Source organism: Lissotriton helveticus, chromosome 10 (assembly GCF_964261635.1).
Source record: "Lissotriton helveticus chromosome 10, aLisHel1.1, whole genome shotgun sequence".
Classification (NCBI taxonomy): Eukaryota; Metazoa; Chordata; class Amphibia; order Caudata; family Salamandridae; genus Lissotriton; species Lissotriton helveticus.
This window is the reverse complement of record NC_136071.1, coordinates 1,172,474,064-1,172,488,662: the sequence shown is the minus strand read 5'-3', so window position 1 is coordinate 1,172,488,662 and position 14,599 is coordinate 1,172,474,064. Positions and strand designations below refer to the sequence as shown.

Below are 14,599 nucleotides of genomic sequence, written 5' to 3'. Positions count from 1 at the left end.
AGCAGTAGATAGGACAGTTGGGTGACCATACAAGAAGTTATGTACAAAGAATTTAACTATATAAGTGAAGTAGTGAACATCTGCAACAACCAAAGGCTTCCGGGGAGGCGGGTGGGCGCATGTGAATCTACTGCACTACACCATGAACAGATGCTTGCCGGCTAAGTAACATATTTTGTTCATAGCACGTGTGGCTGTAGATGCACATGCTCTGCATAGACTGCAAAGCAGTACTCCCCTCAGTGGTGGTTAGCAGTTGGATGTTGCAGAAGATTGAAACAAAGTTCTTAGAACAGGCTGACCAACTCTAGAGTGCTGGCATCCTAAGACATCCACACAGTAGTGCTTGGCAAAAGTGTGTGGAATGGACCATGAAGCTGCTGTACGAATGTCAGCTATGAGTATGTTTCCAAGCAAAGGCATGGTGGCCCCTTTTTTTCTTTGTGGAATGTGGCCTGGTCGGGCCAGGCAAAGTTATCTTAGCCTTAGTGTGGCAGGTTTGGGTACCTTTGACAATTCATCTTACTATGTCCGTCTTTGACAGAGCATGCCCTTTGTCAGGTTGCAAAAGCAACACAAAGTTGCTATGTTTTCCGAAATGGTTTAGTCCTGTAAATGTAGTACATGAGGGCAAGCTTGACATCAAAGGTGTGAATGGATATCTACGCTGCCTAATCTGGTAGGAGGAAAAATACAGGGAGCTCTATGGTCCGGTTAAGGTGGAAAGGGAACGCTGCCTTGGGAAGGAAGTTAGGATTAGTCCAGAGGACAACCCTGTCATTATGAACCTGGAAGAAAGGCTCCTCTAAAATGAGGGCTTGAAGCTTGTTAACATGTGTTAAGGATGTAATAGCAGCAAAGAAGGCAACCTTCCAGGAGAGGAATTGTAAAGGGCATGAGCGTAGAGATTCATAAGGCGGTCCCGTGAGTCTGGTAAGGACAACGTTATGGTTCCAGACGGGGCAGGGAGTACCCTGGAGAGGATACCTCGGTTGAGTCCTTCCATGAAAGCCTTGATGATAGGGATCATGAATAAAGAAGAGTGCTCCCTGTACTGAATGTAGGCTGCAAGAGAGGCTAAGTGAAGACGTTACAGAAGTGTAAGCTAGGCCAGATTTTTGCAGGCATATGAGGTAACAGATAATATTCTGGACGGCAGGTTTTAAAGGGTCCAGGTTCTTGGAAATGCAGTAATGGACAAACATTTCCCACTTGGCCACAAACCAGAATTGCATAGTGGGTCTGCGTGCTTCTTTAAGGATGTCCATGCACTCTTTGTGGCGATTGTGACAACTGAACTCCAGGACCTCAGGAGAAAAATTGCTACATTGAGCTGCCTGGGGTTGGGGTGCCTGATGATGCTTTGGTTCTGAGTGAGAAAGTCCAGTCTGTTGAGGAGCTTCACATTGGGGACAATGAACATCTCGAAGAGGGTCGAGAGCCAGGTTTGTCTGGCCCATGTCGGAGCCACTAGGTTGAGAGTGAGAGATGTTTGCTGAAGTCCCCGGACCACATACGGAAGGAAAGGGAAAGAAGAAAAAGAATAGGCAAAGATACCTGGCCAATTCATCAATAGAGCATTACCCATGAACTGTGGGTGTGGGAACCTAGAGGTGAAATTTGGGCATTTTGCACTTTATGCAGGGGCAAAGAGGCTGACCTCAGGGACCCTCCAACAGCTGGAGTACAGTAGTAGGACCTGTGGATGGAGTTCCTACTTGTGGACCTGTTGCCCTATCCTGTTGAGCAGGTTTGCAAAGTTGTTGCCGACTCCCTGAATGTAATACACCAGTAGTTTATTCGATGGTGAAGTGCCAAAATTCAAATGCTTTGCTCTAGGTTTGATAACTGCAGCAAGTGTGTCCACTTTGCTTTTGGAGATAATAAATGTTGGTCATGTTGTCTGTCTTCATGAAGACTACTCTGTGCTAAATCTCCTGGAAAAAAGCCTCAAGAACTAACTGGAAGGCTAAGAGTTCCGGCTAATTGATGTGGAGACCTATTTGTTGTGGTGACCACATACCCAGGATAGTTAGTTGTTGAACATGTGCTTTTCATCCTGAAAGTGAGGCATCCATGTTAATGGTCACCCGTGGAACAGGGTCCGTGAAGGGCTAGTCCTGCAAAAGATTGTTGATGTTCCATTACTGCAGACAGCGATGGGTGCTGGCCCCTAAAAGTGTGACGGATGGGTATGTGGAAGAAGGCGTCCTTCAGAAAGAGTCAAGTCATCAAGTCGCCTTGCTGAAAGAGCAGGTTGACATCCTGCAGAGTGAACATGTGGAAATGTTCTCGGAGGATGTACTTGTTGAGGGACCTGAGGTCCAGTATGAGCCTTGGAGACTCGTCCTTTTTTGGGGATTAAAAACTAAAGAGTACACCCCACTGTCGTGATGCTGCGGTGGCACCAGTACTACTGCCCCCTTGAGGATGAGTGCCGGAACCTCTTCTTGAATACAGTGCTGGTGCTTTGGACTGAGTGTGGGTTTGATGGGTGGAATGGTTGGTGCGGTTGAGGTGAGCTTTAGGCAGTAGTCTGGGTTTATGATGGTGAGATCCCACTGATAGGGGTTGATCTCTTCCCAACGAGGAACAAAGCCCTGAAGTCTCCACCTCATAAGAGTTGTGTGATTGGGATGAGGTGAAGGGAGTGACTGCTTATAAGAGGCTGCTTCTTTAGCTAAGTCCCCTTTTCCCCTACCCCTGGTGTTGTTGTCTCTTTAGAATACCCCTGTGTTGACTGCTGATGGTATGGTTGTTGGTGCCTCTGAAAGGAGAAAAGAGGGTCTTGTGGGATGGTCTTACTGCTTTCCATGTACTGTGACCTCCGAAAGGACACATTGGGAAGAGATGTCTAGTGTGCATTGTAGGGATTAGCCAGACGGAATGGGCTGCTCTCTCTGCATGAAGAGTGTGGTGAGCACTCCGGTGAATATGAAGTAGGTGGGGCATGAGGTGGTGGTGAAGGAGAAGGCTGAGAAGCAAGGGGGCTACTGCTCCTGTCCTTATCTCTCTTATGCTTTGGAGGTGGACGAGACTCCAAAGCGATCTGCTAAGCATAGTTCAATTTCATCTTCCTTGGAAGTGTCTCCTGGGGTTTGGCAGCAGCTTTGTGGCGATTCTGCCCTTCTGCCGGCAAATTAAAAGACGCTTCTGGCAAGCATCTAGCTCCTCTTGCAGGTGCTGGTGAAAAGGTTACTCTAAATCTCTGGAGCTGGCCTTCAACAGAGTTTTCGGCGCCAAGGGAGCCTTCGGCGTGGATTCTGTTGGCGCCCCTGATGTGCGCTTTGGTGCAGATGGTGTCTTTAGTGCCAGAGCCAAACGACCCTGCCACGGCTTATGCGCGATTTTGTAGCTGGAGAATGGAGCACTGTCTCCTCTGAAGACTTCAGTCAGTGCCGGCCATGGTAATGGTGGCCCGGCAGGCTGTTCTTGAGAATCTGGGCTCGACACCTGACCCCCCCATTGGGTGGTGCTCTGCCTACACACAAGGTTGCTGCGTGGCCAGGTTTGTTTGTGGGTGCCGACCAAACTCAAGGGTAAAGTCTTCAATGATTGTGTTGCTGTTGCTCTCCCTCAGACTTGGAGGATGAGCTCGCTTCCTAACTGAACTGTACCAGATGTGCCTTGGAGGGACTCACTTCTTCCTCTGCCTTGAATTTGTGTTCCCTGAAGATGTTGAGGGTGTCGCTGTACTCCTCCGATGGGCCCACCTCCACTCAAGTTGGTACCGAAGAGTCTTCTTCGACTGGAAGGTGAGTTAGGACTGGCATATGGTGTTGTTGTTCTCAGGGGAAAGGCAGAGATTGCTGACTTGATGATGGTCAGTCTAGGGGAACTTGGAATGGTACTGGGACAGTACTGGTAGGGTGGTCTTTCCATCACTGACCTGGTATTCTCATTGATGGGTTCTGGAGACACTGGGTGGAGTGCCATGGTAGGGGGCTTAGTCCCAATTGGTGAGGTGCCTGATTTTCAATGTTCATCAAGTATAGACAAGAAAAGAAACGGGATAGATAATCCATTGCAGTGAGTTCTTCCGTGACTGCAGGAGTCAAGCGTTCGAGTGGGTCCGGCGGTAAACGCTGTTAGCTGCCGAACACAGCCCAATCTGCACATATTCAAACCTGATGGTTGAAAAAAACAATCTAACAATGGAGCTGATGCCCAGGCGCACTGTCAACTAAGGGAGAAGTCACAATATGTCATGAGTCGAAAGACTTCTTTAGAATATAACAAGTTGCAAACATCTGAGCCCAACACTAGATGGCAGGAGCATGCAGAGCATGAGTATCTACTTCCACGCATATGCTACTTACCTCATGTAATTACATACACTGTACTGAAGTGGCTGATATCCTCAAGTTTTACATAAAAATACATACATTAAGCTTCTAATATAATTTAAAGTGTGTAAGGAGTTGCCTTTGTGACCCTTTGCCCATTTAGGGGAGGGCTACTTCACTATAAAACATAAAAAGATCCAGCCCTCATGGAAGAAAGGCAGGTAGAGTCAATAGTTGATGTCCTTAGACTAAGAGTAGGGAAAATTGTTTGCATGAGTGCATAAAAGGCAGAATACAAATATAATTTGTTTGGTTTGCTAAATAGATCAGTGGCAAAAAAGAACCTAAATCTACTTTCAGGCGAAGCAGAAGAAAATATGGGGTTCTTCCAGCAAAACAAGAAAAATACTTGTGTTTGCATGCCCTGCACCTCCCCAAGCTGAAAACCCGTCAAGGAATCATGGACTGCCAAATCAGCATCTGTAGCTGTTAACCATCCAGTCACAGACTATTTTGTGTCTGACAGAGATGGGCACACTGGCAATCTGCCAGAGGTGAGACTACTAGCTTGCCTTCTATATTTTTGATTCCTTCTGGGGCAAGAGGAAGAATATCAGTGGGATTTGCAGATTTATACCAAAAAAATGCTATTGCTTACCGCAGAATGATTTTTCTTTTCTCAGCCCATCCCTTGACAACATTAGAGCTCATGAAAAGTGACTTAATGTTGACACAGAAAATTTAGCTGTAAGTATATGTACAGATTAATTGTACGCAGCATGCAACAACAACCGCTGGAAATCAAGAAGACATTTCATACTTATGTCCTGTAATTGGAACTTTTGCTTTGCAACTAGTTTCCACTGTACCACTTCATGCAAAATGCCATGTGCTAATCCTCAAAAGTGACTGGGAGTGCCACTGAATATTTAAAGGTGCTGCGGACTGCAACTCAAAGAAATGCTACAATGCCTTTCAGCTGGGCTACATGTAGATTTCGAATCTAATCCAACAGGTTGGCTTTTGGTTTTCAGTGGTTGTTTTGTTTTATCATCACTTTTGCAAACCTTTTGGGGAAGTTGCCGGGCTCCCATCAACGAAAATAAATAAATAAATAAAAAGCAAATGTATTTTTGGGTCTCAAAAATCGACCTCTGCCACAGTTGTACCTGGCACTAAAGGGAACTGCTTTATGAACGTGCTCCTTGTGAAAGGGCAGAACTGCTGGCAGTGGGGAAGACAGCCAATGGCTGAAATCGGCTGCACCATTTTCCCATACTGTATACTGTAGTGGACGGAAGAAAACTGAATGAAGCCGTAACAGTCAAAATGACGAGAACATTTGTCATAAAGACCCTATAATTTAAGAACACTACACATACAATTTGTGTAAAATCAAAAGATCTTAGCTAATGCCAGATCCAAAAATATAATACGAATTTTCTTGAGATAAATTTGCCATAAACAAAAAAAATATGTTTAAGGGGAAATGCAACTGTAATGCTGATTGAAAAATCGACGGATGTCTAGTACACGTTACAAATAAAAAGCAATTTCAAGAGTGTCCCAGCACATTTTCTATGAAAACTCACTAGAAACAAATTGGATTAAGCTAACTCCGTGTTTTTTTAAATTATTTATGAAGCTAACTGTTGAATTGCTCTCAGCAGTACAAACACCGAAAGTATCGCCCGTATTTTTTAATGAAGCCGGTAAACTTCAATGTGACGTCGATACATTTTGTAGCAAATGTGTCTCTGCTACGACGCTTCTGTAGGCCCTTCCTATCTAGAATAGCACTGGGTCTTAGAAATATTAGGCCCGATTCACAGAGGTAAAATGAGACTAAAGTCTGACTTCACGACTTTTGGGATTCACAAAGGGCATTTATTACTCGTTGATGGTCTTTGTGAATACCAACAGTCTAACTTTATGACTTTCAGTATTCACAAAGGGCATTTACTACTCGTTAATGCATTAACTAGGGCATTTACTACTCGTTGTGAATACCAAAAGTTGAATTTACGTCTTTTGGTATTCACAGAGGGCCCACTGTCCCATTGTTTGCTCAAAGAACATTTGTACCAAGTCAAGGTTCTTTAACCCCTTGCCTGCTGATGATGAGCCCAGCTCGTCATGAGGCACAGTGGAGCTGTGCTCATGACGAGCTGAACTCGTCATAACGGCCGCGCCACTCCCCCGCGCAGCAAATGCCACGCCTGTGCGGACGTTCTACGGGAGTGGGCGGAGTCATGATGAGCCCAGCTCGTCATGAGCATAGCTGCACTGTGCCTCATGACGAGCTGGGCTCATCATGAGCGCCACGTCACCGCGCGTGGCCCCTCCCCCCCGCACCGCGGGGGAATTACCCCCGCGGTTAAGGGGTTAAGCTGTTCACTTTTTGATGAAGGGCCACAAAGGATTTAACCCCTTGCGTGCTCATGATGGAACCACGCCGTCATGAGCCACAGGCGTCTTGTGCTCATGACGGTGTGGTTTGGTCATGCTGCTGCCGCTACGCCCACGCGGCGCTGGTAATGACGGAACCACGCCATCACGAGCACACGCCAACCGTGATTCATGACGGCATGGTTCCATCATGAGCATGGAAGTGCGGCGCTCACCCCCTAGCCCCCCGCGCAGCGGTGGAATTCGCGGCGTAGGGATGGGGTTAATGTGGGTTTGTTTTCTTAGTTTTAGAGGAGAATGAGAATCTGAACTGGATTCATAGTGAACATTTGAATACATGAGAATAGCTCGATGCAGATTTGGCACAAAAAAACCAATCAAAATAAACTACGCAGATAAACATTTAACTGTTGTCAAAATAAACAAAAAACTATCAGGGTTTATAACATCTTTGCAGACGCAGGATATTCAGTGACATTTTCAGAATCAAATTCATGCAAGTAATTAAGGCTGTAAAGGTGGAAATAACCACCGATTCCGAGCATGCAGTGTGCCGGGGTTATCACTTTACAGTGCGCCACGCACACAAAACATACAGTGGATATGAGGAAATGATGGAGTTTATATGTATGCATTCAGTTATATAAAAATCTTTTTATGCTAGATTAAGGTATTTGCAATAAAGAAACATGATTTTTTTTTAAATATTCATTAGCTTATTTCAGGACTGAAGCGTTGCAAATTAGGGTAGAAACGTGAAACAAATTTTGCTCTCACTTAATACTTGAACACAAGCCGACTGGAGCCTCACAACAGAGTAGTATTCTGTGTTTACAACGTCACCGTCCAGTGCTCTGTAAATGAATCCACGCACAATGCTACCTCATCTGCTATTAACCCGTTGGCTGCTTCCGCATTTTTGCGTCAGTTTGAAAAAACGGGCGCGGTCGTGTCGGCCATTGGCCGACGGCAGCACCAAACGGGTTAATGAACACTGTCTTTGTTTTAATGTGGGCATAAAGCTATCTCTCGAAACACGAGGATTAGAACACAATTCTATTCTATGAAGCACTTGTAGAGCGCATAGCTACCCGTAGGCATCTCAGTGCCAATTGTGTAGCACAGATCGCTGAAGAGAATTTTTATTAAAGGGAGCTATGTATTGTGAAAGAGCCAGAACTTAAATAGTTTCGGGAGGGAAGGACTTTTTGTGTAGTTTGCAAGGCGAGGGTAAGGCTGCGCCACAATTTAGCCGCATTGTATGAAAGGGACCGCCCTCCAGATATTGCCCTTCTAACCTTAGGCTACTTTGGCCAGATGTGCTGGAGAAGACAACATTACACTGAGCACAGGAGAGGGGGCAGCCCATGGCCGCGGCCTTACCTGGCTTTTGGTAGCTGCCACCTTGGCAAAGAGCGCCTGGGACACCTTCGCCCGCTTCATTTCCTGCTGGATCTCGTCATATATGGAAGCATTAATGTTCATGGGGCAGTTCTCCGGTTTCCCATTCCGTTCTGTCGCAATCGTCGCCGGCTTCACCTGGAAAACATGACACACTTGTTCAGTGATGGAAAAATGAGCCTGGGCGCACAGAGACGATGCTTTGACTTTATTTGAGATTCATTTCCCTTCCACATTCCTCCTTGGGCCCTGAATCCCAGAGAGGGCATAGCCGTGTGCATCGTCCATGCTGCATGCCAGGGCAGTGCTGCCCGGGAGTGGTAAACACGCCGCTAAAGGGCAATGATTACAAACTAATGGGGTAACAAATTATGTCAAAGGACCAGGGTACAGTGTGGTAAAGACAAAAAACGGTCCTGACGTCTCTTATTTTGGAGGAGCCAAACAAGTGGAAACAGAAACAGGGTGTGGCTTTTCAAATCAATTGGTGAAGTCACTGAGAGAAGTTTCCATATACTTAGATATACATGAGAGAAACATATTCTCTACCAGAGAGCGAAAGAGACAAAAACTGTATATTGTTGTTAAGATTTCATTTATATTCTCTTTTTTAATTTTTTTAAAGATGCCGTTTTTTAGGTCTCGCCTAGGCAGCGCGCATGCGCTGACTAAGTTTAAGTTTAAAATATTTATTGAGCGCAGCATACACCTAGGCGGTTTCTTGGCGCTGAAGTCGAAGACAGCCCACTGAGCGGGGACAGTCACTGAAACAGTGGCTGGAAACTAAACAGAAACCTGGGGAAAAGCCTGAGGGAATAAAAAGGTCTTCAAGGCTTTGCGGAAGGCGGAATAATCAGTGAGGGACCTAAGGTGAAAAGGGAGAGAGTTCCAAAACAAGGGGGCAAGAACAGAAAATTTCGAGCCACCCTGTTTCTTTTTCCGGAAGCGGGGCACAGCTAGGAGGAGTTGGGCTGAGGATCGAAGGTCTCGGCCAGGGACATAGACCTTGATGGCCGATGATATGAATAGGGGGGCCAGGCCAGTCCTGGCCTGGAACACCACGCAGCCAAGTTTGAACAAGGCACGTTCCCCCACCGGGAGCCAGTGAAGGGTTTTCAGGAGAGGGGAGGAGTGGTGGAATTTAGGGAGACCAAAGGCAAGACGAGCAGCCTGGTTTTGCACTAATTGCAATTTACGGAGGCTGTACTGCGGGATGCCATTATACAGGATGTTCCCGTAGTCCAGGCGGGACAGGACCAGTGCGGACATAATTAACTTAAGTGCAGGGAAAGAGAAGAAGCGGGAGACAGAACGAATAGTGCGGAGAGTAAGGAAACAAGAAGAAACCCCCGAACCAATCTGGGAGTGCATGGTAAGTTGGTTATTGAGCTTGTCTTAACAGAGGAAACCGGAGTAGGAGGGGAACCAAAGGAGGGGGCCAGAAAAGTGAGTTCCAGGGACTGGAGCACCCACCCGTCACCACAAGTTCCGTTTTATCGGGATTGAGTTTCAGGTGGTTGAAGTTCATCCAGTCCCTGATGAAAGATAGAGTAGATTGGAAATTAGAAATAGAGTCAGAATCAGAGGAAAGATTAAAAATGAGCTGGAGGTCATCGGCATAATTAAATACCGAGACCTCCAGGTGCTGTAGAGAAAAGATGAGTGGAGCAATGTAAAGATTAAAGAGTAAAGGAGAAAGAGAAGAACCCTGGGGGACACCGCACTGGACCTGACAGGGGGTAGCTGAAAACTCCCCAAGATGAACCGCCTGGGTCCGGTCCCTCAGAAAGGACGAGAGCCAGATGAGGGCTGATCCTCCTATGCCCGCCGCCTTGACACGGGAAAGCAAGATGGAATGGTCCACCATGTCAAAGGCGGCGGACAAGTCAAGAAGGACCAGCGCCTGAGGTCTACCGGAGTCCATACCCTCTCTGAGGATGTCTGATACTGACATCACCACTGACTCGGTTGAGTGCCTTGGCCGAAATCCCGCCTGACTAGGAGGGCCTTTAGCCATTGGTCTTCACTTTTCAAGCACTTGCACTTGTGCTTGTGGCAGCATCCACCTTGCAGGAGCGAGCAGCGGTGCGGCCACGTTAATTACAAACATATGGCCGCTGCTTGCTCCTGCAAGGTGAATGCTGCCACAAGCACGAGTGCTTGAAAAGTGAAGACAGTGAGAACTGCTTGTTTACGTCGTGAAGCACTTCCACCTGTCACTGCCTTTCTTCCACTGCTGCGTTTTAAGGTTTATTAAGCTGCACTTGCTAAGCCGAACAGTGAACAATGGCAGCCCTGCGCTTTTCTTTTCTTCACCGCTTGTTTGTTTCTAGTATTCTGCCTCTTTCTGCTCTCCCATGTGCCCCCTTTGATATCCTCCTCTCCTTCCGCATTCTGCCAGCAACCTCCTACCCAATAGTCATTCACAACCACCACGTCCACCACCACCACGTCTACCACCACCACCACGTCTACCACCACCACATCCACCACCATGTCCACCACGTCTACCACCACCACGTCTACCACCACGTCCACCACCACCACCACATCCACCACCACCACGTCCACCACCACAACGTCCACCACCACCACCACGTCCACCACCACCACCAGCACCACGTCCACCACCACCACGTCCACCACCACCACCACCCGTGACGGGTAACATGTCACTGGAGGGCAGGGGTAATAGGAGTGTTAACCCCTGCTGTACATGGGATATTTAAGGATGCATGGGTGTGGGAATAGGGACTAGAAGTATTACACCAGACCGAAGATACATTTTGAAGAGGCGCAGTGTCACAGGGGCTCCTGTAAAAGCACTCGCAGCATCTCTACCTCACAGTGGCATACCTGCATTAGCCACTCACTCAAAACAAGCATTGGCATAGCCAATATGTCTCGCCTTTGGGACCTTATAAGTGTTTAGCCATGCAACACTTGATGTTGTTGCACCAAGGATATTGTGCTGGATAACTAAACACTTATAAGGACCCAAAGGCGAGACCTATTGGCTATGCCAATGCTTGTTGTGTTTACCGCTAAAGGGCATTGAACACAATAACCATTGTCGCGTTGACACAGAAGAATTACAAAGCCATATAGCACGTTCCATGGACGCCGGCCAGGCCTTGGCACGGGCCCCAGCACTGAAGGCGTTTTGTAATTCTCGCGCATCAGTTCAGACCACAGGCCGCCTATGACACACACCTTGGCAGGCCTGCCATGCTATGTGTGACAGGCAGACTTCACTCCCCTGAGCTTCCAAGGCATGCCACTTTCAGAGAGGTGCCTTCCCTTTCCTGGCACTTTGCTTCGTTTTAAGACGAGTCTGGTGGTGGCCATTTCAAAGCACTATCCTCGTGTATAGAAAAAAGTGTCTTTTAAGCAACGCGCACGAGGCAGTGTACCCGCACCCACCCCATTCTCTAAACCTTTCACATTTTTCCAAATAACTATTCAAATAATTCTTTGTAATCTGGTATTGTAGCCGTTCACACACAATGAGAGAACAGTTAAGAGCCTCGTGTACACTGCAGCTGAGTCACAGACAGGATGAGACAGGGCCCTGCAGCCCGGCATTGACACTGGACAGGTATTGTCTTGTGGGACTTGGAAAGCAGCAGGCCGAGGATCAAGAGTAGTTAACATTCTGGCAACTTCCTATCTGACTAATGTAGATAGAAAAACGGGTCTCGGGTGCATGTAGGTCATCTTCTGAAGAACTGAAAAGGGCTGCTGATTTAGGGCTCATTGGCCATGCACAGTTACCCGTAATAAGAGTCGCCGATCAGGGCCGGCTTTAGAACTGGTGGCGCCCTGTGTGACAATGTTTGTTGGCACCCCCCTCCAATGACCACCTTGCTACGGATTAGCTCACTACCTCGCGTTGACAATGCCCCCCAAGCCTCCATAACCCCTGTATCTTATATTCTTTTATACCAGTTTACATTAGACACATTGCACAGACAATCATACACGTGTAAATCAGTGTATAGGAAATGTCATATAAGGCAGAGGCCTACAAGGTGTAGGAGTCATATGTCATCCAAATTGGCTTTGAGTAACGTTTAAGAGCCCTTGGTCTGAAAAAGCAAAAATTCAGAATGTAAAATGTAACACCGTTGTTAGGGGTATTCTTTAAATAATAAGAATTGATTTGTACTCAATGAACCCTTTATGTCATATTAGGATAAGGAAAGACTGGGCTAAAAAACACGTAGCTGTAATATATTCCTTGCAGTTTGCATGCAGCTCTTTGACGACAGTTAATCACTCACTACTCTATATTAGGATTTTAACTTTTAAACTGCAAGTAACAAAATGAGATCTCTGACAAAAGCGATAACCCATTGACCGATTTATAGTGTAGGCACTCTGTGAACTAAATGGGACACGTTATTTGCAGCAGGCATATTAACCCTCTGCACTATGAGGAGTCCAAACTTCCTCTACCAGACAAAGCTCTGGCCTCTCTCCAGGAAGAAGATTAATCACCAGAGTTATCGGGACATTTTTAATGATGCTTGAAAATTGCTGGGACAAGGAACGTGTTACAGCAAAGTGGCATCTGCTGCTTTTAAAACAATTGACATGGCGCCCCCACCCCAAGTCAGGCCCGGTGCGGTGGCACCGATCGCACCGCCAGAGAGCTGGCCCTGTTTGGGAGCTGCTACAGCCACTACAATCACCTCTGTTACAGCCCATGAAGGGCTGCAGGTGCGAGAGCTGCTGAGCACCAGAAAGTGTTCAAAGTGCGGGGCGATGAGTGTCCCCTGTGGCTCTGTACAGGCAGCATGGCAGGAGCCCTGCCTGCAGGATAAACCTGAAGAACATGCCTCCTTGCGACTACGTCGCAGCAGCGTGGCCCAGGGGAGGGCGACCCCTCCCGATGCACAACTGCAACGAGACACCATGCTCTAAATTAGATGAGCTGGGGCAGAAGAGGGCTGGTGGGCCATGGCCTGGATGTGGCGTACTGGTGCGAGGCCTGGGCATCTGCTCACACATAGATGTCCCGGTGGAACATATCATGGTGCGGTTACACCAGGTGACCAATACAATCTCATACCTAGCGCCGGCCCTGCCTCAAACTGACATTAAAACACACAATGCAAACGTAAGCCGAAGACAAAGGAAGACTTATCAAAAGTCGGGTGACTTCTCCTTGAAAGACGCTTGGTATTAAGAGAAATAAAAAAACAGACATGTCTACGAGGACCACCTTAACTTCCCAGGGTTTGCTGGACTCACTCATGTGGAGAAGGGTGAGAGAAAGGTCTGGGAGAACATAGAAGTATATACGAGAGGGGGGCACGCTTCTCGGCCATCAGTTGGTGTCTCCATGTGGACAAAGGGCAGTGTTTTTAATGTGCCCTGTGGTCTCCTCACACCGGTCTGAAACAGTCCTTCCACGACAGAGGCGGTGGGCACTGTCAAGACCTGTTACTGACTCTGTTGGGCAGCTTTGTAGACAAATTGAGGATTTCTGTTTACCAGGAACAGCACAAGAAGACTACATTTGCGACAAGAAGCGAAACTCAATAAATTACTGAAGGAAAAGAGACGAAAAGATGTACGGTCATGTTTCCAGCTAGTGTGATCCTAACACAATAGATGCAAGTTTTATAAATTACGTCTGTTTTTTTTGGAACACAAACATTTCCCATATTTAGGTACTGAAAGTAGAGTCTGTCGTTTCAAAGTAATGATAATGCACACATAACAGCTACAACAAAATATTGCATGATTTCTTCATGACAGAACATACTAAACAAGGCTTCTCTGCAACAGGAATCCTGTCTCTTGTTCTAAAAACAAAAGAGAAAAACAAAAAGCCTGGATAAAGTACTCTTAATTTTCATTAGACTTATAAGTTAAAAGCCGTCAGACATATCTTCCTGTTGTGTGGTTTCCATCCTACGGTAGGAAGAAACAAGTTACTTACCTGTAACTTTAGTTCTCCAGTATTGGTAACTTTCATAGATTCCCATTGCTTGTATCATTCCCCGTCGTCGGACTGGGAGCCTCGGTAATAATAAATATATATATATATAAATATATACTTAGGTAAATACACCCTAATAGGTGTAAAAAGTAAAAAATTAGGCCTAGGCCTCATTATATTTTGTAGCCTATAGGTGTCCTTATGTAAAAGGACCCAAACTCACATTAGCACCCAATCAGATTAGCCTCACCCTGTGGAACCTTCCTGAGAAAGCTCAGAGCCTCAGATTTTCGTAGCCGTTGCTTTGCCACATAAACACCTAGCCCAGAAGTGAGCTTTCCCAGGGGAGGCGGGTGGGCGCATGGGAATCTATGAAAGTTACCAATACTGGAGAACTAAAGTTACAGGTAAGTAACTTGTTTCTTACTCCAGTATTGGAACTTTCATAGATTCCCATTGCTTGTATCAGAGTAGATAGCAGTTAGCATACCTGAAACATTTCGTGCATAGTTATAGAACCATTATAAACCAATGATATTATACATCATAACAA

General features: G+C 46.6%; 1 protein-coding gene across 17 annotated transcripts in view; it reads right to left on the bottom strand.

Moving 5' to 3' along the window:
- The window catches only part of SATB1 (SATB homeobox 1), a 1,317,576-nt gene that overhangs the window by 134,253 nt on the left and 1,168,724 nt on the right, over positions 1 to 14,599 (bottom strand). For all 17 annotated transcript variants that reach the window (XM_078664013.1, XM_078664008.1, XM_078664010.1 and 14 more), the window contains one exon: positions 8,079 to 8,234. In XM_078664013.1, the coding sequence (XP_078520139.1) occupies positions 8,079 to 8,234 (156 nt within the window). The remainder of the gene's footprint in view (positions 1 to 8,078; positions 8,235 to 14,599) is intronic.